Source organism: Gallinula chloropus (assembly GCF_964237585.1).
Source record: "Gallinula chloropus genome assembly, chromosome: 24".
NCBI lineage: Eukaryota > Metazoa > Chordata > Aves > Gruiformes > Rallidae > Gallinula > Gallinula chloropus.
This window is the reverse complement of record NC_140109.1, coordinates 4,591,492-4,611,274: the sequence shown is the minus strand read 5'-3', so window position 1 is coordinate 4,611,274 and position 19,783 is coordinate 4,591,492. Positions and strand designations below refer to the sequence as shown.

General features: G+C 56.7%; 2 protein-coding genes across 2 annotated transcripts in view; both read left to right on the top strand.

Moving 5' to 3' along the window:
* The first annotated feature begins 188 nt into the window (after window positions 1-188).
* EI24 (EI24 autophagy associated transmembrane protein) lies at window positions 189-8,833 on the top strand. The gene is made up of 11 exons (XM_084274888.1): window positions 189-253; window positions 2,408-2,544; window positions 3,730-3,875; window positions 4,825-4,885; window positions 5,474-5,540; window positions 5,686-5,810; window positions 6,373-6,492; window positions 6,573-6,684; window positions 7,636-7,747; window positions 7,879-7,953; window positions 8,057-8,833. The coding sequence occupies exons 2-11, from the start codon at window positions 2,503-2,505 to the stop codon at window positions 8,244-8,246; spliced, it is 1,050 nt and encodes a 349-aa protein (XP_084131014.1). The 5' UTR covers window positions 189-253; window positions 2,408-2,502; the 3' UTR covers window positions 8,247-8,833.
* A 2,085-nt stretch (window positions 8,834-10,918) lies between these two features.
* The window catches only part of STT3A (STT3 oligosaccharyltransferase complex catalytic subunit A), a gene marked incomplete at its 3' end in the record, with an annotated part of 10,791 nt that continues 1,926 nt past the window's right edge, over window positions 10,919-19,783 (top strand). Inside the window, exons 1-17 of the mRNA XM_084274933.1 lie at window positions 10,919-11,001; window positions 11,192-11,318; window positions 11,525-11,585; window positions 12,649-12,770; window positions 13,002-13,147; window positions 13,355-13,445; window positions 14,522-14,628; window positions 14,914-15,078; window positions 15,585-15,765; window positions 15,904-16,059; window positions 16,209-16,300; window positions 17,278-17,433; window positions 17,545-17,733; window positions 17,829-17,945; window positions 18,023-18,125; window positions 18,403-18,591; window positions 19,698-19,783. Of these exons, the coding sequence (XP_084131059.1) occupies window positions 11,231-11,318; window positions 11,525-11,585; window positions 12,649-12,770; window positions 13,002-13,147; window positions 13,355-13,445; window positions 14,522-14,628; window positions 14,914-15,078; window positions 15,585-15,765; window positions 15,904-16,059; window positions 16,209-16,300; window positions 17,278-17,433; window positions 17,545-17,733; window positions 17,829-17,945; window positions 18,023-18,125; window positions 18,403-18,591; window positions 19,698-19,783 (2,049 nt within the window). The 5' untranslated portion in view covers window positions 10,919-11,001; window positions 11,192-11,230. The remainder of the gene's footprint in view (window positions 11,002-11,191; window positions 11,319-11,524; window positions 11,586-12,648; window positions 12,771-13,001; window positions 13,148-13,354; window positions 13,446-14,521; window positions 14,629-14,913; window positions 15,079-15,584; window positions 15,766-15,903; window positions 16,060-16,208; window positions 16,301-17,277; window positions 17,434-17,544; window positions 17,734-17,828; window positions 17,946-18,022; window positions 18,126-18,402; window positions 18,592-19,697) is intronic.

Here is a 19,783-nt window from a genome sequence, read left to right as displayed (position 1 = left end):
TCCCCAGTCACACCCCCCCGCTCCCTTTAGCGCCCCCTGGCGGCCTGGCAGTGCCCCGCAGCACAGCTTCACATCTGCGTTTGCGCATGCGCGGCGGTGGGGAGGGAGGGTGTGTGTATATGTCTGAGGCGGGATGACGCGCATGCGTGGGAAGGGGGAGGGGGTCTGCTTTTCGCGCAGGCGCGGTGCGCGGTGGCGGGGCCGGCGGGAGCTGGGGCCGTTTGTGGCGCCGTCCGCCCGCGGCCGCCGGTGGGTGAGTGACCGCGGGGGTAGAGGCGGGCTGAGGCCTGAGGAGGCCGCGGGTCCTGGGGGAGGGGGGTGGGGGTCGGGCCTGAGCTTTCTGCGGGCACCCCGGGGAGCCGTGGGAACGGCCCTGAGGTAAATGCGGGCCGCGAGGCACCTGTGGGGCAGCGCTGAGGTGATTTGGGGGGCTGGGGGTCTCTCTGGGGCAGCAGGAAAGGTAATTTGGGGGGGCTGGGGGTGTCTGTGTGGCAGCACTGAGGTCATTTTGGGGCCAGGGACATGCGTGGGGCATCCTCGAGGTAATTTTGGGGCTTGGGAGTATCTGAGGGGTGACCCTGAGGTAACTGGGGGCTTGGGGAACCTGTGGGGTGACCCTGAGGTAACTGGGGGCTTGGGGAACCTGTGGGGTGACGCTGAGGTAATTGGGGGCTTGGGGAATCTGTGGGGTGACCCTGAGGTAACTGGGGGCTTGGGGAATCTGTGGGGTGACCCTGAGGTAATTTGGGGCTTGGAGTATCTGTGGGGTGACCCTGAGGTAATTGGGGGCTTGGGGAATCTGTGGGGTGACCCTGAGGTAACTGGGGGCTTGGAGAATCTGTGGGGTGACCCTGAGGTAATTGGGGGCTTGGAGTATCTGTGGGGTGACCCTGAGGTAATTTTTGGGGCCAGGCACATTCATGGGGTGACCTGGAGGTAATTTTGGGGCTGGGAATGTCTGTGGGGAAACTGTGAAGTAATTTTGGGCCCAGGGGGGGTGATTTTGGGGGCTGCCCTGGGGTAACTGTGCCTCCCCCACCCCATCCTGCCTGGGGGACTGTGGGGACAGCCCCGAGGTGAATTCCTATCACCCCCCCACACGGGAAGCTGTAGGACTCACCACCCCAAGTAACCTTGGGGGACATCCCTGAGGTAAATTTGAGCCCCCAGCCCTGGGTAACCACAGGGCTCACCCCACTAACAGTGAGGGGACATGATATATGCCCCCCCCCCACCACCACCATCACCACCACCAGCAGCCAGCTGGGATCCCTATCCGTGGCCCCTCTGGGTTGCTATGAGGATCCCTCCTTGCACAGTGACCCCCTTTGGGGTGCCCCCCACTCACCCAACAATACCCCTGGGTATAAATAATTCGGGCAGGGCTTTCAGCAGAAGCTGGGGCTGTGTGACAGTCGGGGCTGGCTGGAGCTTTCCCAGCCCGAGGCGCGGCTGCCTGGAACAAAGGAAACTCTCCTTCACTGCCTTTTGTTTCTCTCACTGCTCTGCCAGTGCAACCTGGACCCAGGATGCCTGGCTAAAGTGCAAAGACCCTCCTGTGCACACAGGGCTGAGCATGTCCCCCTCCAGCAGCACGATTTTAGGGTGGTTAATGTGACCTTAATAAAGCTGGAGGCCCATTCTGCTTCACCTGAACTGGCACTTGGCAGGAGTGCAGTTCACACCCTGGCAGGTTTATGTCTCAAAATAACCAAAACACCCTTTTTTTTTTTCTTTATTCTTATTTTTTCCCCCCTTTTCTTCTTTTTGAATTATTTTTAATTACATCCCCAGCTGCGTGTTAACGGAGCGACTCCGACGTGTCGGGGCTTGTGACACCAGCCTGCTCCAGCAGCTCCTTGCCTAGGAGAAGCCAGAGGTTTAGAATCCTGGGTTGGAAAGCTCAGTGAGTTTTATTAGCTGGTTGATTTCTATTTTTAATTACTTCAGAGGCTGTCTGTGTCCTGCTTTAGAAAGAGCAGAAGATGCTGCGCAACGCTGAGGGCGAAGGGCTGTTGGGAGTAATTAACAGCTTTGGGCAAGAGCTTATGGGGCAGCTCCAGAGCAGCCCTCGTTTTGTCAGGCTCCTAATTGCAGACCTTGAGGTTTTTTTTTTACCTGGCATGTGAGGAAGAGGAGGAAGTGCCTGAATCCAGGTTGGATTTAGGAAAGATGGTTTTCTTGCCTCTCTGGGCTGGCTGTGGTGGCTTGTCCTGCCTGAGAATGAGCAGCACAGCTCGCTGTTCAGACAGGTGCTCTGCTGTCCCTAAACCCCTGGGTTCATTCAGTGAAGCACTGTGGAATTCACAGGACAAACCTTTCCTCTGGTGTGATTAAGCTTGTAATTGCCCTGCTGGGACCAATGCTGTTAACACCTGCTGTGGTCCTGTGTTTCCTCTCTCTGCAGGCTCCATCCTTTTCCCATCTCTCCAGGATGAGAGAGGTTTGGGACCGGCTTTTCCCCTCTCCCTGTAGTTGATAGTTTGGGAACCAGAAGTCGAGATGGCAGACAGCGTGAAAACCTTCCTTCACGACCTCGTCAGGGTAAGTCCCAGCCTTTATGGGCCTTTTTGGGACCTTCTGTCAGAGGGGCTGGTCTCACAGAATCACAGGGGTGGGAAGGGACCTCCAGAGCTCATGGGGTCCAACCCCCTGCCAAAGCAGGGTCCCTAGGACAGGGCACACAGGTCGGTGTCCAGACAGGGCTGGAATCTCTCCAGAGAAGGAGACTCCACACCCCCTGGGCAGCCTGTGTCTCATTTCCTTTGGTGACAGTGACTCTTCTCCAAGGAACACCCTCCTTCCTACATCATCAGAGATAGATTAAAAACTTGGGAAGACAAGGGGCTGCAGATTTATTCCTTTTGAAAAGCTCACTGGGTTTGATCTTCAGGATCTAAACACATCACTTCACGATGCTCTGGCAGTGGGTAGAGCAGCCCTTGTCATTAAACCCCACCTTGACATATGGGACGTTCTGCTGCTTCACACATGCATGGAGTTTATCCTCTCAGGTCAAGATGCAGTCGTGTGGGTCACCTGGGTTGCACCAGCATCTTTGTGGTCTGTTACTTTGAAGCTTTATTTTGATGACAGTGGAGCCCAAGGAGGTGGAGCTTAGGGAGTCTTTTTAAATGAGCAAAGTGCTTTCCTGTTCATGGGTTTGCATGGATGTGGCATCTGCCTTGTCCTCTGGGACAAGGATGGGTGCTTTTTTAGTTACAAAGGAGCAAGCATTGAGCTTGTACATGTGGTCAGGCCACGAGGACTTTGCACATCCCAAATGTTGTGTGTGTGTAATTATTGCTTTATTGGTCTTGGACAAGCTGGCAGGGGAGGAAAGGCTTTCTGCCAGGTGGAGGGAACGGGCTGGGAGAGGTCTGACTCTCTGGCTTTTGCCAGGGTTATAAATAGCAGAGTTTGGATGAGAAATCACACCTTTTAATAAAAAAATACAAAACCCCAACCCCCAAAACACAGACCCAACTGAACTGTTGCTGCCAAAGATGCTGGAACGTGCAGTGATTTAGGTCAGTGAGCTGTGGGAAATAGACAGTGCTGCTGCTCCAGCCAAGCCTGGCGCTGCCTTCCCCAGCTGCCCACGCCGAGGTCCCTGCCAGTGACCAGGAGGTTTGTGACAGTGTGGGTCTGTGGCATCCCCTTGCTCCCCTCTCTCTAAGGGTTGAGGGGAGAGGTGGAGCTTGACACACCCTCCTGTTGTGTCCACAGGGAATTAAGGACTCCATCTGGGGCATCTGCACCATCTCGAAGCTGGATGCCCGGATCCAGCAGAAAAGGGAAGAGCAGAAGCGCCGGAGAGTGAACAGCACGTTCACCCAGAGGAGGTTCCACATGGAGGAGAAGAAGCAAGAGAGGTGAGTACAGCACACAATAAATCAGGTAACTCATTCCACTCCTTCCAGCCTCCCAGCTGTGCCATGCCCAGAGCCTTGAGGAGCCCAAAGCCTCTTCAAACCAGAGGGATTTGGCAGTGCTCGTGCTTCGCTGTAGCGCAGTTGTCTGGCTGAGGGGGAAGCTGGGGGAAGCACTGTTTGAGAAATAAAGCCATTATCGCTGCCTGTGCTTGTGAGTGCCTAGAAATACTCATCAGAACCAGCAGAGATCTGTCACCCTGGACCTTTTACAGTGTGTGACAACTAAGGATGTGTAATTAGTTTGAGGTGTGGAGCTGCAGGAGCTGAGAGAGCGGATCCGATTTACTCATCGGGGGCACGTCGAGTTACCTTTTCCTCCCCCCTCCCCAGCCTTGCCAGTGTTCTGCATCCACTCAGGCTGGAAATACCCAAATTATCTCCGTGTGGGAGCAAAACAGCATCTGTTCCTATCTCTTGACTTCCAAACTGCACCGAGATGGGGCTCTGCTGCCCTAATTACAGCTGGGCTGGTACTTTACACCGCCAAGTTTGGTCACTCCTACACTTTTCAAGACTTAGTGACAAATTATTCCAACTAATTCGCTGGCAATCCGAGTTTCTTACTTTTTCCAAGATGATAGCAGAGTCTCTGGTGATCCCAATCCTACCCAGGCCCTAAAGCTCCTGCAGGTGGGCTGTTTTGTGGGGACTAAACAAGATTTTCCTTGCTAAAAAGAGTCCTTTTGGTGCAAGCAGCAGACTAGAAAACCGCTACGGAGTCCTGCCACGCTGCTCTAATTCCAATCAATTCCTACCTGTTGCCAGCATGACCCCACTCCCTACACATTCCCAAAGCATCAGGATCAGATCTTGCTTTTTCAGGAGACCTTCATCCAGGCAGCTGGGACCTTCCCCACATCTCACCCACCTCTCTCCTCTCGTTCTGCAGCGAGCCCCGCATCGTGAGCCGGATATTTCAGTGCTGTGCCTGGAACGGGGGCGTGTTCTGGGTGAGCGTGGAATTTGCTTATTTTTTTCCTACTTTTATTAAAAAAAACCCCCAAAACCAAAAACCCCCACCCCATCTTAGTGAAAAGAGCTGTTGTGTGGAGCTGTGGGTGTGGTGGAGGTGATTCCCCGTCGCGACGCTGTGATTTAACGGGGCCAGAAAGCTGAGCATTAAACCCAAGCTGCTTTGAGCTGCTCCAACCCCTGCTCTGCTGCAGTCACATTGTGCTTCTACACCTTAACATCCTAAATCCATCTCCTGGGCTCTGACCCTACTGCAGCTGCAGTACTCAGACTGAGATGCTCAGGGATATGCTTCAGCATAGGATGGGAACAGTTGGGCTTGATGATCTTAAAGGTCTTTTTCCAACCTGGTGATGCTGTGATTCTGCTCCCAGGGGTGTGAGAAGCTGCAGCCACAGGGCTCTCCTGTAGATACTTTTTATTTCCCTGAGTTTAAACACCAACCCTCTGTTCTTTGCTGCCTTTGCTTGCGCGGTGGTTGCGCGAGGAACAGCCCTACGACACCTCACCGAGAGCCCTTATTGTTGGGTGGTTTGTTTGTTTTGTTCTTTTCCTCCCACCTGTAGCTTAGTCTGGTCCTGTTTTACCGAGTGTTTATACCTGTCCTCCAGTCTGTCACGGCACACATCATCGGTAAGTGCTCGTCCCATCACAGTGTGGGGCAGCCCCCCTCCCCAAAAGATGGAGGTCAGAGGGTTCTCCTCCCCTCGAGGGCTGTGGGTGGGAGATGGCCACCCAGGGAAATGTTTCCTCATGTTTTTTCTCTGTCCTTCCCAAGGTGACCCTTCCCTCCATGGAGATGTCTGGTCTTGGTTGGAATTCATCCTCACCTCCATTTTCAGCGCGCTCTGGGTCCTGCCCCTCTTTGTGCTCAGTAAAGTGGTCAACGCCATCTGGTTTCAGGTAGGTGACAGGAACCTGGATGTCACCCCCAACTGCTTTTGAACATAGAATCATAGAATCACTGGGGTTGGAAGGGACCTCCAGAGCCCATCAGGTCCAACCCCCTGCCAAAGCAGGGTCCCTAGGACAGGGCACACAGGTCGGTGTCCAGATGGGGCTGGAATGTCTCCAGAGAAGGAGACTCCACACCCCCTGGGCAGCCTGTCCCAGGGCTCCCTCACCCTTACTGGGGAAAAGTTCTTCCCCATGTTGGTGTGGAACTTCCTGTGCTCCAACTTGCAGCCATTGCCCCTTGTCCTGTCCCCACAGACACTGAAAAGGGGCTGCCCATGTCCCCTGCATCCCATACTTAAGATACTTACAAACATTAATAAGGTCCCCCCTTAGTCTTCTTCTCTCCAGGCTGAACAGCCCCAGCTCACTCAGCCTTTCCTCACAGGGGAGGTGCTCCAGGCCCTTCATCATCTCCATAGCCTCCTCTGGACTCTCTCCAGGAGATCCCTGGCTTTTCCCTCCACACCCCACCTCCCCTGCCTCTTTGAACCTCTCCTCTCCTTCACAGGACATCGCAGATCTCGCCTTCGAAGTTTCTGGCAGGAAACCTCACCCCTTTCCCAGCGTCAGTAAAATCATCGCCGACATGCTGTTTAACCTCTTACTGCAGGCGCTTTTCCTCATCCAGGTGAGATTTGAGAGGTGCAGCTGTTCTCCCTCAAACCCAGAGCACCCCTTCCCTTGATCTACCTGGTTTCTAATCCCCAGGGCATGATTGTGAGCCTCTTCCCCATCGACCTGGTCGGGCAGCTCGTCAGCCTCCTCCACATGTCGCTGCTCTATTCGCTCTACTGCTTCGAGTACCGCTGGTTTAACAAAGGTGAGGGTTGCCTGGGAGGAAGCCCTTCCCTGCTGAAGAGTCAGGGCTTGAGGGGGTTTTTTTTTGGGTCTTCTATTCTAAAATCACAGCATCACAGGATGGTCTGGGTTGGATGGGACCTTAGGGATTGTTCCGACCCCCTGCTAGGGGTGAGGATACCTCCCACCAGCCCAACGTCACATCCAATCTGGCCTTGAATGCTTCCAGGGATCCAGGGGCAGCCCCAGGTTCCCTGGGCAGCCTGTGGCAGGGACTCCCCACCCTACCCTGAAGAATGTCTGTCCTTCTGACCACTCCAAATCTGCCCCTTTCCAGTTTATAGCCATCACTCCTCATCCCATCACTCCATGCCCTTGTTAGAAGTCCCTCCCAGCTTTCCTGTAGGTCCCTTCAGGGACTGGAAGGCTGCTGTAAGGCCCCCCTGGAGCCTTCTCCAGGGTGAACATCCCCATCTCTCCCAGCCTGTCCTCATAGCAGAGGTACTCCAGCCCAAGAGGTCCATGTCCTCCTCATGCTGAGGGCTCCAGAGCTGGATGCAGCACAGCAGGTGCAGAGGGGGAGAATCCCCACACTGTTCTTGATGGAGCCCAGAATCTGAGCAGCCTTTTGGGCTGCAGGCACACACAATGGACAACCCCACACCCTCCACTGATGCTGTGACTCCATCATAAAAGGCTGAGTTTGCCCAGCACAATTTGCCCTTGGAGAAGCCACATCCCTCTTCTTTTTTTGGGATGTGCATCTCCTGAGCTCGGAGGAGCTGGGCTTTCAGCACTCACCTGCATTTTGGGCTCCTAGCACATCCCCAAAGAGGTCAAACTCTTATCTTGAAGCCCTGAGTAGAGAGTTTGCCATTCTCTGACCATCTGGTTGAGGCATCAGAGGGCTGAGTTTCCATTGGGGTTTAATTAGGCCACGCTAACGAGCCCCTCTCCCCCTTCCCCACGCCAGGAATCGAAATGCACCAGCGGCTGTCCAACATCGAGAGGAACTGGCCCTACTACTTTGGCTTTGGCTTGCCCCTGGCTTTCCTCACAGCCATGCAATCCTCTTACATCATCAGGTGAGTCGCCAGGGCCAGCAGTGGCTCCCAACCCCCTGTCCCCTGTGTCTGTGTCCCCCTCTCCCTGCAGCAGCAGCGTGATCCTTCTCCTTATGCTTCCCCATTTTATTCCCCCCCTCTCCCTTTTCCAGCGGTTGCCTCTTCTCCATCCTCTTCCCTCTCTTCATCATCAGCGCCAACGAAGCCAGGACCCCCAGCAAAACCTAGTGAGTACCAACCCCCACCCTGTGTTGCCCCCCCCCACCTGGCACCCCCAGACCCCGGGATTGGGGGACACACCAGGAGCTGACCAGCTCTCTTCCCTTCCAGCCACTTCCAGCTCCGGCTCTTCTCCCTGGTGGTTTTCCTCAGCAACAGACTCTTTCACAAGACCGTTTACCTTCAGTCCGCCCTGAGCGGTGCTTCCTCTTCCTCCTCCTCCTCCTCCTCCTCCTCCTCTGACCGCCTCCTCTCCCCTCAGCCCTCCCCCGCCAAACACGCGGCTGCTCCGGGGCACTGAGCCCGGACCCGCACCCTGCGAGGAGGATGGGGGACACAATGCACCCCAGGGGGTTCTCCGGTTCCCGGGGGGGGGGGCGGGACCAGGACCCAGCCCGCCCACGCTGCTTTTGCCCCACGGAAATTTTGGGGGGGGGGGGGGGGGGAGGGAGGGGAAGGGATAACGGGGGCGAAGGGGGCGTGACCGGATTTTTAACACCTTCCTGAGTTTCAAAGAAGCCGGCTGGTGTCCTGCGCTTGTTTTATAGCGGACTCTTTTGTACGTTCTTCCCGTGCCATCTCCCCGACCCCCTCCCGGTGTGTGACACCCCCCCCTCCTCCCGCTCCCCTTCCTCCCGGTACCCCCCCTTTCCCGCCCCACTATGTGTGTGACCGTGTAAGGAGGGTGTCATTCCGGGGACCTTCTACCGGACACGGCGTTTCCCTTCCCGCTGCGTGTCGCGGTTCGGTACGGCGGGGGAAGGAAGGGGTGGGGGATGGAGCCGGTGCCGTAGCTCGCCGCGCTCCCCTCCCCGCCCCGGGGGTCGGGTTTCGGGCCGGTTTATCCCCACGGAAACATTAAACGGAGAGATAACGGTTCGCAGTCGACCTGCGCCGGCCCCTGTCTTGAAGCTGGGACGGGGGGAAGGGTCCCTGGCGGGCCCGTGTCCCCCCCCCCCAGCCCCGTCCCCCCTCCCACCGCGGGCACCGGGCCCCGCCGGCGTGGCGCCCCCCACGTGGCGGGGACCCTCCCGCTTCCGCATCCGCCCACGTGACTCGCTGCGTCCCCGCCCCTCCCCGCCTGGCGGCCCCAAGTCCCGGCGGACACGTCACAGCTCGTTCCCTGCCAGCCCCGCCCACCCGGCGTTCAGCCAATCGGGCGGCGCCTGGCCCAACACGCCTCATCCCGCCTTCGCCTGAGCGCTCGGCGTCACGGCCAATGAGCGCTGGCCGCAGCTGGAGTGGCGTTCGTGAGGGCCAATGGCGAGCGGGGAGGGGAGGGGGAGTGGGCGGGGCGAGGCAGCGGGCTAGGGCGGCTGCGCGGGGCGGATGGCCGGGGCGGAGGGGCTGAGAGCGGAGCCGGGGTGAGGGCCGCGGCCCCGGGGGGGGTGGCTTGGGAGGGGCCCTGGGGCCCGCGGGGTTAAGGGGTGCGGGGGCCTCACGGGGTGGGTGAGGGAGTTGGGGCGTCCGGGCCTGCGGGATAACGGCCTGGAGGGGGCTGGGCCTGTGGGGACGTGGGGCTGGGGACCCTGGTCTGTGGGGGGGGACCCTGGTCTGTGGGGGGACCCTGGTTTGGTGGGGGACCCTGGTCTGGGGGGGGACCCTGGTCTGTGGGGGGCCCGGGTCTGTGGGGACGTGGGTTTGGGGGGCCCTGGGTTTGGGGGTATGGGTGTGGGGGGCCCGGGTCTGTGGGGGGCCCTGGTCTGTGGAGACCTGGGTGTGGGGGGACCCTGGTCTGTGGGGACGTGGGTGTGGGGGGCCCTGGGTTTGGGGGTATGGGTGTGGGGGGCCCGGGTCTGTGGGGGGCCCTGGTCTGTGGAGACGTGGGTGTGGGGGGACCCTGGTCTATGGGGATATGGGTGTGGGGGGCCTGGGTCTGTGGGAATATGGGTGTGGGGGACCCTGGTCTGTGGGGACGTGGGTGTGGGGGGCCTGGGTCTGTGGGGATATGGGTGTGGGGGTACCTGGGTGTGGGCGAGGGGCAGGTCTGCAGGGGTATGGGTTTTGGGGGGACAGGACTGGGGGATGGGGAACTGTGGGGTCACAGGCAGCCCAGATCTGTGGGGTCATGTGTTTGGGGGGTGGGGCTGGGTCTGTAGGACGGGGGTCAGTGGGGTTTTGAGGGGCCCAGGTGGGTGGGGATATGGGTTTTGGGGTTCTGTGTCTGTGGGGATGGGGCACTGCTGGTCATCAGGAGCTTGGGGGATGGGACCCGATGGGCTGCTTAGGGGTTGGGAGTGCCTGGGGCTGGGGGAGCAAGGAGTTGTGGGGTGCCTGGGGGTGGGGAGCAGTGGGGTGTGGTATGAGGGGGCTCCCCAGGGACACAGTGTCTAGCTCCAAGGGACTGGTAGCAAGAGTGGAGCCACAGTCTATAGCCCAAGGGCAGCTTTTCTTCCTCCTCCACCTGGTATCTGGCAACTGGGCTGGAGCTGCTGGTTCCTCCAGTAGCTGTGGTGTTGCTGGCAGAGGGTCCCCCCAACACCCCAGGAGTCCATGGTACCCCAGCACCAGAGCCACCCGTGCCTGGGAGGCATCTACGTCACATCCTTATTAGCTGCTGCTCGTTATCCCCAGGGGAACCAGGAAACAATTACAGCCCAGGGTTCTCTGTATCAATTAGCACTGAACACACCCAAGTCAGGAGCCCTCCTGGGTCCCAGACACACCCAGGCCCAGTTTATATTTCAGTTTTAAACCCCTGGTAACCCAAACCCACCTTGCCTGGGCTCAGGGCCACTTCCTGGGGGCTTTACCCCCTGGTTCTGACCCTGCAGGGAGCTGTGGGCTGGGTTATTGCCACACCCCAATATCGATTAGGTGAAGCAGTATAACTACATGTGCTCCCTGGGGGTTGTTTTCCCCTTGGTGCTGTGAGTACAGGTGGTAGTTAAACCCCAGGCACCAGCCCAAGGGAACGTGGTGGGTTTACTAACAGCTTACACCGGGGTTTTTGGTTTCACACCCAGGGAAACAGGCACGTCCTCTGCCCCGGAGAAGTTCTGGACTCTGTGAAAAGGAAGAAAAAACCTCAGCCCAGGCTTGGGGAGAGCGATCTGGTGAGGAGGGGAAGGGGAGGCACAGATCCTTGAAAGCCTTTGGCAGTGGTGGAGGCTGGGCCACAGCCTCTGCAGGCAGGAGCAGGGTGTTTCAAGCCGATTTCTGGACCTGTTTAGAGGGGTGTGGGGTGGTGGGGAGGGGCTGGCAGCCAGCTTGCTCTTTGATCTCACCTTCCTCCTGCGTTTCCAGGTTGTTGAGTGGCTGTGAATCTCTGCCTTGGATGTGAAAATGACCAAGTTAGGGTTTCTCCGCCTGTCCTACGAGAAGCAAGACACCCTGCTCAAGCTCCTCATCCTCTCCATGGCCGCTGTGCTGTGTAAGTCCTTGCCCATGGCACAGAGGGGTGCCTGAAACTCGCTGCTTTTGGAAGCAAACCTTGGGCAAAACCCATCTGTCCTCTTCCTTGATGGCCAGTTTGAGCCAGAAAGGGGGTTTCAGTCGGTCCAAGCAGATGCTGAACCGAAGCAAACTCTGGCTCAGGGAGCCCCAGAGATTCACCCTGCCCTTTCCCTGCCTTTGCAGCTTTCTCCACGAGGCTTTTTTCTGTCTTAAGATTCGAAAGTGTCATCCATGAATTTGACCCGTAAGTGTTTCCCTCTCCTCCCCTTTATCCAGGGCTGTGCTGGGTTGGGGTTGGGTTTTTTTTTTCCCCCCCCTCTTTCTCTTGCAGAGCATGTGGAATTCTGGTGGTGGTTGCTGGGCTTGAGTTAATCCCTGTTGAGGATGAGGGATTTGGAGGGCAGTTTTCAGTATAGAGCTAGTTTTCCTTCTTCTAGACCCAAAATTCACTTTCTGGGTCCAGGACTCGTCCTCCTTTTATACTGGGATGTAGTTGTTCTCTGCCTGAGCAGTGCACAACCAGAAGGGGGGCTTCTGGTGTGGCTTGGGACTGTGTCCCAGGCTTATTGCCTGGTAAATCCAGAGAACATCCCTTTAAACCCCCTTGGGAGGAGGGATCAACCCCTGTCACAGCTGAGGTTTGCCAGGCTCCAGGGAAACTAGTTCCTTCTGTGTAGAAGACGTGTGGTTGGCTCTCACCCTTCTCCAATGTCTAAGGGGTAGGTAAGGCAGCAACATACCCAAACAGGCACCAGATTTGCTCCTGGAGCGAGTCCAGAGAAGGGCAACCAGGCTGGGGAAGGGGCTGGAGGGCAAATCCTCTGAGGAGCAGCTGAGGGAGCTGGGGGTGTTCAGCCTGGAGAAGAGGAGGCTGAGGGGAGCCCTTCTCCCCACCTCCCCTGCCCTGCCAGGAGGGTGCAGAGAGGTGGGCGATGGTCTCTCCAGCCAGGGGCCAGGAGATGGGACAAGGGGCAATGGGCTCAAGCTGCCCCAGGGCAGGGTCAGAGCAGCTGTGGGGAGAGAATTCTTCCCTGGAATTGTTGTGGGGCTGCGGAACAGGCTGCCCAGGGAGGGGGCTGAGTCCCTGCCCCTGGGTGTGTTTAACAGAGGGGAGATGAGGTGCTCAGGGAGCTGCTTTAGCTTAGGATGGGTATGGTTGGACTTGATGAGCTTAAAGGTCATTTCCCACCTGGTGATTGTGTGATAATTACCAATTAAAAGCTGCCCCTGTTTCCCCAAGGCTCGTTAGGGACCCTGCCTGTGACCACTCCGGTGGGAACGGTGCTCAGAGCGTGTCCCCGGTACAGGTACTTCAACTACCGCACCACCCGCTTCCTGGCTGAGGAAGGCTTCTATAAGTTCCACAACTGGTTTGATGACCGAGCCTGGTACCCCTTGGGCAGGATTATTGGTGGCACCATTTATCCAGGTAAACTGTTGGGCTCCCCCCCCTCTCCCTGAGCCCAAATGCACCTCACAGGAGGGAAAAATCAAGGCTAAGGGGTGGGTAGAGGACGTGTGGTTACCAGCTGGGAGAGGATGGGAGCTTCCTGATGAGTCTTCCAGCCAAGCTGTGAGCTAATTTTTACTAATGAACCCCCCCTGGTGCTGGGAGCAGAGTGTGAACACCCTGGTAACAGGTGTCCTTCCTGTCCCACAGGCCTGATGATCACGTCAGCGGCCATTTACCACGTGCTGCATTTCTTCCACATCACCATCGACATCCGGAACGTCTGCGTGTTCCTGGCTCCTCTCTTCTCCTCTTTCACCACCATAGTGACTTACCACCTCACCAAAGAGCTCAAGGTGAGGGTGACACAGCAGCACAAGGGGGAGTTTGCCTTTCAGTGGCTCTGTCAGAGGTGACACCACACTGGTCAAAGCCCAGAACTCCTTTTAGACAGGAGATGTGTTTTCAAACTGCATTTCAACACTCCAAATTTTTCATTCCTAAAAACCCAACAGCTTTTTTCCATCCTCTGACTGTGGTTTTTCACCCCCCCCCTCCTCCAGGATGCAGGTGCAGGACTCCTTGCTGCTGCTATGATTGCAGTTGTGCCTGGCTACATCTCTCGATCCGTCGCCGGCTCCTACGACAACGAAGGTGAGTTTGCAGCACCTGGAGTGGGGAAACAGCTTCTGGGTGCTGGGAAGTGATGGTAAAGGTACCACAGGGTGTGTTAGAGGAACCATCTTCCTCCCAGAGAGCCCCCCCACTGGGTCTCTGTGATTTATTAACCCAACTGCTCTGAGCTGGGTGGTTGTTCTCGCTTGGGAAGAGGGAGAGTGTTCCCCAGCTCCAACAGAGAGCACACCCCATTCCCCACGTGTCCTTGTTTGCAAATCATAGAATCATAGGGGTTGGAAGGGACCTCCAGAGCCCATCAGGTCCAACCCCCTGCCAAAGCAGGGTCCCTAGGACAGGTCACACAGGTCAGTGTCCAGATGGGGCTGGAATCTCTGCAGAGAAGGAGACTCCACACCCCCTGGGCAGCCTGTCCCAGGGCTCCCTCACCCTCACTGGGGAAAAGTTCTTCCTTATGTTGGTGTGGAACTTCCTATGCTCCAACTTGCAGCCATTGCCCCTTGTCCTGTCCCCACAGACACTGCAAAGGGGCTGGCCATTTCCCCCTGCATCCCATCCTTAAGATATTTATAAACATTAATAAGATCCCCCCTTAGTCTTCTTCTCTCCAGGCTGAACAGCCCCAGCTCACTCAGCCTTTCCTCACAGGGCTCCAGGCCCAAATCAAAGAGGTTTTTGCCACCTCTGCTTAGCTGCTGTGCAGCTCCCTCATGGCTTTACCTCTGTTGCAGCATTGACTTCAGGACTGTCAAAGGCTTTGGTCTTGCTGCTGCCTAAGGCAGTGGAGGATTCAGTTTCCTCTCCCTTAACTGGGCTATCAGGGGCAGCCATGCCCTGAAAAGGCCAGCTGGCACGGCAGGAGGAGGCCATGTGGGCTGTAAGACACAAACATCACAGCATTTCAATCTGGAAATGGGATACAAAACCCTTTTCCCAAGCCTGGCTTGTTGTTCCATCTTCTAACAGAGCAGCCAAAGAGTTTATAGATCTGTTTTTAACACCATCTGAGCTCTCTGGTGCGCCCCAGAGGTTAAATTGACATTTCAGGCCTGATAACAAACTGGCTTTGCCCTTTTCCTTGTCCTTCCACCCAGGTATTGCCATATTCTGCATGCTGCTGACTTACTACATGTGGATCAAAGCTGTCAAGACTGGCTCCATTTATTGGGCAGCCATGTGTGCTCTTGCCTATTTCTACATGGTAAGTGTTCTTTTCTCCCACCACCCAAAACTAAGGTTGCAAAGCCTTTGGTGTGAAGGTGGAACTGGGCTCTTGCTTTGTTGGTTTCCCTCTGTTTTCCAAAAACCTGGCTGAGTTTTAATACCCTCAGAGAAAAGAGCCAAATCTCAGCCAAGCACAAAATTCCCACACCCCATCCCCAGGAAAATGATAAAACCAGCCTGTTTGACCTTCTGTTCAGTCCTGGAACTTGTGGGGTTTGGTGTTTTTGTGTGTGTGTGTGTGTTTTGTTTTCTCTCTTGGCAGGTCTCCTCGTGGGGCGGATACGTCTTTCTGATTAACCTCATCCCTTTGCATGTTCTTGTGCTGATGCTGACCGGCCGCTTCTCCCACAGGATCTACGTAGCCTATTGCACTGTCTACTGCTTGGGAACCATCCTCTCCATGCAGATCTCCTTTGTTGGCTTCCAGGTGGGGACCAGAGCGATTCACAAACCAGAGGATGGGGAATTTCTCGGGCTGCCACCCCAGTTGGCAGCTGGTTTCTCTCCTCACCTTCACCCTTGACCTCGCAGGCGGGTGCCAGCTTCTCAGGCTGGCTCCTGGTTAACACTAATTGGCATTATTAGCTTTTGGAGGTGCTAATAATCCTTTGTGGTACCAGTTGCTGTATGTGAAGGTGTTTCTGGTTTGGGGAGAAGGAAGTGCTGAACACCAGCACCCATCTTGGCATGGTGGGGGAAAACCCCCCCTGCTTAGCTCACGTTTTTCCAAGAGAATTGGCTTCATTTCCACATGGATTCCTGTCTGGGAAGCAAAGCTGATGCAAGAAGGTGACTGGCACCAGCTTCAGGGAGGGAACAACCTTCCAGGCAGCGATTTTGCTGCCTGAAACACCCCCTAAAAAGAACCCAAACAAGCTGCTACCGGGCACAACCACCGCTCCTCTTCTCCTGATCCCTCTTCCCTGCTTGCAGCCTGTCCTCTCCTCGGAGCACATGGCTGCCCTGGGAGTCTTTGGCTTGTGTCAGATCCATGCCTTTGTGGATTACCTCCGGAGCAAGCTGAACCCCCAGCAGTTTGAAATCCTCTTCAGGAGTGTCATTTCCCTGGTCGGCTTCGTCCTCCTCACCATCGGGGCGGTGCTGATGCTCACAGGTACCCTGAGGCAGTGGTGACCACAGCAACAAGCGTTGCTACACCTTTCCCTCCTTCCCAAACCCCATCATGTGTCACTCCCAAATGTCATTTCTTGGTTTTCTTCCTTTTTTTTTTTTCTTCCCTTCTCTTTCCCAGGGAAAATCTCCCCGTGGACGGGGCGTTTCTACTCCCTCCTGGATCCTTCCTATGCAAAGAACAACATTCCCATCATCGCCTCTGTCTCTGAGCACCAGCCCACCACTTGGTCCTCCTACTACTTCGACCTTCAGCTTCTTGTTTTCATGTTCCCAGGTGAGCCCAGCGCTGTTTTCATCACACCCCAATTTATTACATCACCATTAGGGGGGGTTATTTTATCACTGCTGAACACTACACACCTCTGCCCCTCCTGGTTTTTATTTTGGGGTGACCCTGACCCTGTTTCTCTTCCCTCTTCACAGTTGGGCTCTATTATTGCTTCAGTAACCTCTCAGATGCCCGTATATTTATCATCATGTATGGGGTGACCAGCATGTACTTCTCTGCTGTGATGGTGAGTGAACGTGGCGTTGTGAAACTTAACCAGGGTTTGGTGTTATCCCCTTTCCATTGCTCTCCCCTGCTGTGTCTCCATCCCCAAGCTGAGTTCCAAACCCAAATTCCCCAGCTATCCAAGCTGGGACTGGTGGCAACCAGCTCCTTACAGAATCACCAGGTTGGAAAAGACCTTTAAGCTCATCGAGTCCAACCATTCCTGTCCTGTGCTAAACCAGATCCCTGAGCACCTCATCTCCCCTCTGTTAAACACACCCAGGGGCAGGGACTCAGCCCCCTCCCTGGGCAGCCTGGGCCAGGCCCTGACAACTCTGCCAGGGAAGAATTCTCTCCTCACAGCTGCTCTGACCCTGCCCTGGCGCAGCTTGAGCCCATTGCCCCTTGTCCCATCTCCTGTCCCCTGGCTGAAGAGACCAGCGCCCACCTCTCTGCACCCTCCTGGCAGGGCAGGGGAGGTGGGGAGAAGGGCTCCCCTCAGCCTCCTCTTCTCCAGGCTCAACACCCCCAGCTCCCTCAGCTGCTCCTCAGAGGATTTGCCCTCCAGCCCCTTCCCCAGCCTGGTTGCCCTTCTCTGGACTCACTCCAGGACCTCCATGTCCTTCTGATAGTGAGGGGCCCAGAACTGGACCCAGCACTCGAGGTGCAGCCTCCCCAGTGCCCAGTACAGGGGCACAATCCCCTCCCCAGACCTACTGGCCACACTGTTTTTGATACAAGCCAGGATGCCCTTGGCCTTCCTGGCCACCTGGGCACACTGCTGGCTCACATTCAGCCTCACAAGCTGTTTTTCACCCCGATCCTCCATGTGGGTTGATTTCTGTGTTCATGGAAACATTCCCCACGATAATTCCAGCTGAGAAATCATCCATCTCCCAGCCTGCACCCACCAAACAAAACTCTGCTGTGGGTTTATCCCTCTTCTCCCGGATTTCTTCCCCTACCAGGTGCTGATGCTTCTTCTGTTCCCCTCCACAGGTGCGTCTGATGCTGGTGCTGGCCCCAGTGATGTGCATCCTGTCCGGCATCGGGGTGTCTCAGGTGCTGTCCACCTACATGAAGAACCTGGACATCAGCCGGCCGGATAAGAAGAGCAAAAAACAACAAGACTCCACCTACCCCATCAAAAACGAAGTGAGTGTTGGGCTGGTTTGGGAAGGGGAGAAAAGAGATCCTGGTGGGGACAACCACTGGAGGTTGATGGGCTGTTCCTCCTGGTGTTGACCCTGCTTTGTTCCTCTCCAGGTTGCCAGCGGTATGATCCTGGTGATGGCTTTCTTCCTCATCACCTACACCTTCCACTCCACCTGGGTGACCAGCGAGGCGTATTCCTCCCCCTCCATCGTGTTGTCTGCCCGAGGTGGGGATGGCAGCAGGATTATCTTTGATGACTTCAGAGAAGCTTATTACTGGCTGCGTCACAACACGCCTGAGGTATGGCAGAGGGGGATGATTTGGGGTGGTGGGGACCCAATGTGTCACCTGCTGGGTGGGGGGAGCTGATGGTCACGCCTGGTGTTGGAGTGCAGGATGCGAAGGTGATGTCCTGGTGGGACTACGGGTACCAGATAACAGCCATGGCCAACAGGACCATCCTGGTGGACAACAACACCTGGAACAACACCCACATCTCCCGTGTGGGTCAGGTAGGTCCTGCCCTCCCCCCACACCTCACCTTTCTGAGGCACCACGTGGCCTGACCAACACCCACGTCTGCTCCAAGGCGATGGCATCGACAGAGGAGAAAGCCTACGAGATCATGAGGGAGCTGGACGTCAGCTACGTGCTGGTGATCTTTGGAGGCCTCACTGGGTACTCATCTGATGGTAAGGTCTTGCTCTGAGCCAGCTCAGGTGCATCCACAGGGCTCCCAGTGCCTGCAAAGGGCCAATGACCTGGGCTCCTACCAAGCAGCCTGTGGAGGGAGCAAAGTCCTACCTGCAGCTGAGGCTGCAAAGTGGGAACAGCCCCAAAACGCTCCTCTGGCAAAGCTGGACGTGCCTCATGCCCCCAGCTCCACTCAAATCCTTGCTCTGTGCTCACCCCCCAACTCAGCTCCCTGCTCTTTCCCACCCCCCCAACTCTTTGCTGTCTGTGTTTCAGACATCAACAAGTTCCTGTGGATGGTTCGGATTGGGGGCAGCACGGACACGGGGCGCCACATCAAGGAGCACGACTACTACACCCCCACGGGCGAGTTCCGGGTGGACCGCGAGGGCTCCCCGGTGCTCCTCAACTGCCTCATGTACAAGATGTGCTACTACCGCTTCGGGCAGGTCTACACTGAAGCCAGTGAGTCCCCAAAAACCACCCCCTGAGGTTGGAGAAGGGGGAGGGGGTGTGATGACACCGCTTTTGGGGTGCCCCCACCCTCTCACGCCACAGTGCGGCAGCGCTCGCCCATACTTTGCCCTCTCAGTGGAGCAGAGGCCTGTGACTGGTGGTGTTCCCCAGGGCTCGGTGTTGGGTCCAGTCCTGTTTAATATCTTCATTAATGACCTTGATGAGGGAACAGCATCCACCCTCAGCAAGTACCCGATGGTACAAAGCTGGGAGGGGTGGCTGACACGCAGGACCCTGCGCTGCCAGCCAGAGAGACCTGGACAGGCTGGAGAGCTGGGCAGGGAGAGACCAGATGGGGTTAACAGAAGCAAGTGGAGAGTCTGGCACCTGGGGAGGAATAACTGCTGGAATCAGGACAGGCTGGGGGTGACCTGCTGGAGAGGAGCTCTGAGGAGAAGGACCTGGGGGTGCTGGTGGGTGACAGGGTGGCCATGAGCCAGCAGGGTGCCCCGGGGGCTGAGAGAGACAATGGGATCCTGGGGGGCATCAGGAGGAGTGTGGGCAGCAGGTCACAGGAGGGGATCCTCCCCCTCTACTCTGCCCTGGTCAGGCTGCAGCTGGAGTATTGTGTCCAGTGCTGGGCTCCCTGGGATAAACCAGCCAGGGATCTCCTGGAGAGAGTCCAGAGGAGGCTATGAAGGGGATGAAGGGCCTGGAGCATCTCCCCTGTGAGGAAAGGCTGAGTGAGCTGGGGCTGTTCAGCCTGGAGAAGAGAAGACTAAGGGGGGATCTAATTAATGTCAATAAGTATCTTAAGCATGGGATGCAGGAATTAGCCAGCCCCTTTTCAGTGTCTGTGGGGGCAGGACAAGGGGCAATGGCCTCAAGTTGGAGCACAGGAAGTTCCACACCAACATGTGGAAGAATTTTTCCCCAGTGAGGGTGAGGGAGCCCTGGGACAGGCTGCCCAGGGGGTGTGGAGTCTCCTTCTCTGGAGAGATTCCAGCCCTGTCTGGACGCCACCCTGTGCAATATGAGCTGGGGAGCTGCCTTGGCAGGGGTTTGGACCCCATGAGCTCTGGAGGTCCCTTCCAACCCCTGGGATTCTCTCCTAGAGCGACCCCCGGGCTACGACCGGGTGCGGAACGCCGAGATCGGGAACAAGGACTTTGAGCTGGACGTGCTGGAGGAGGCCTACACC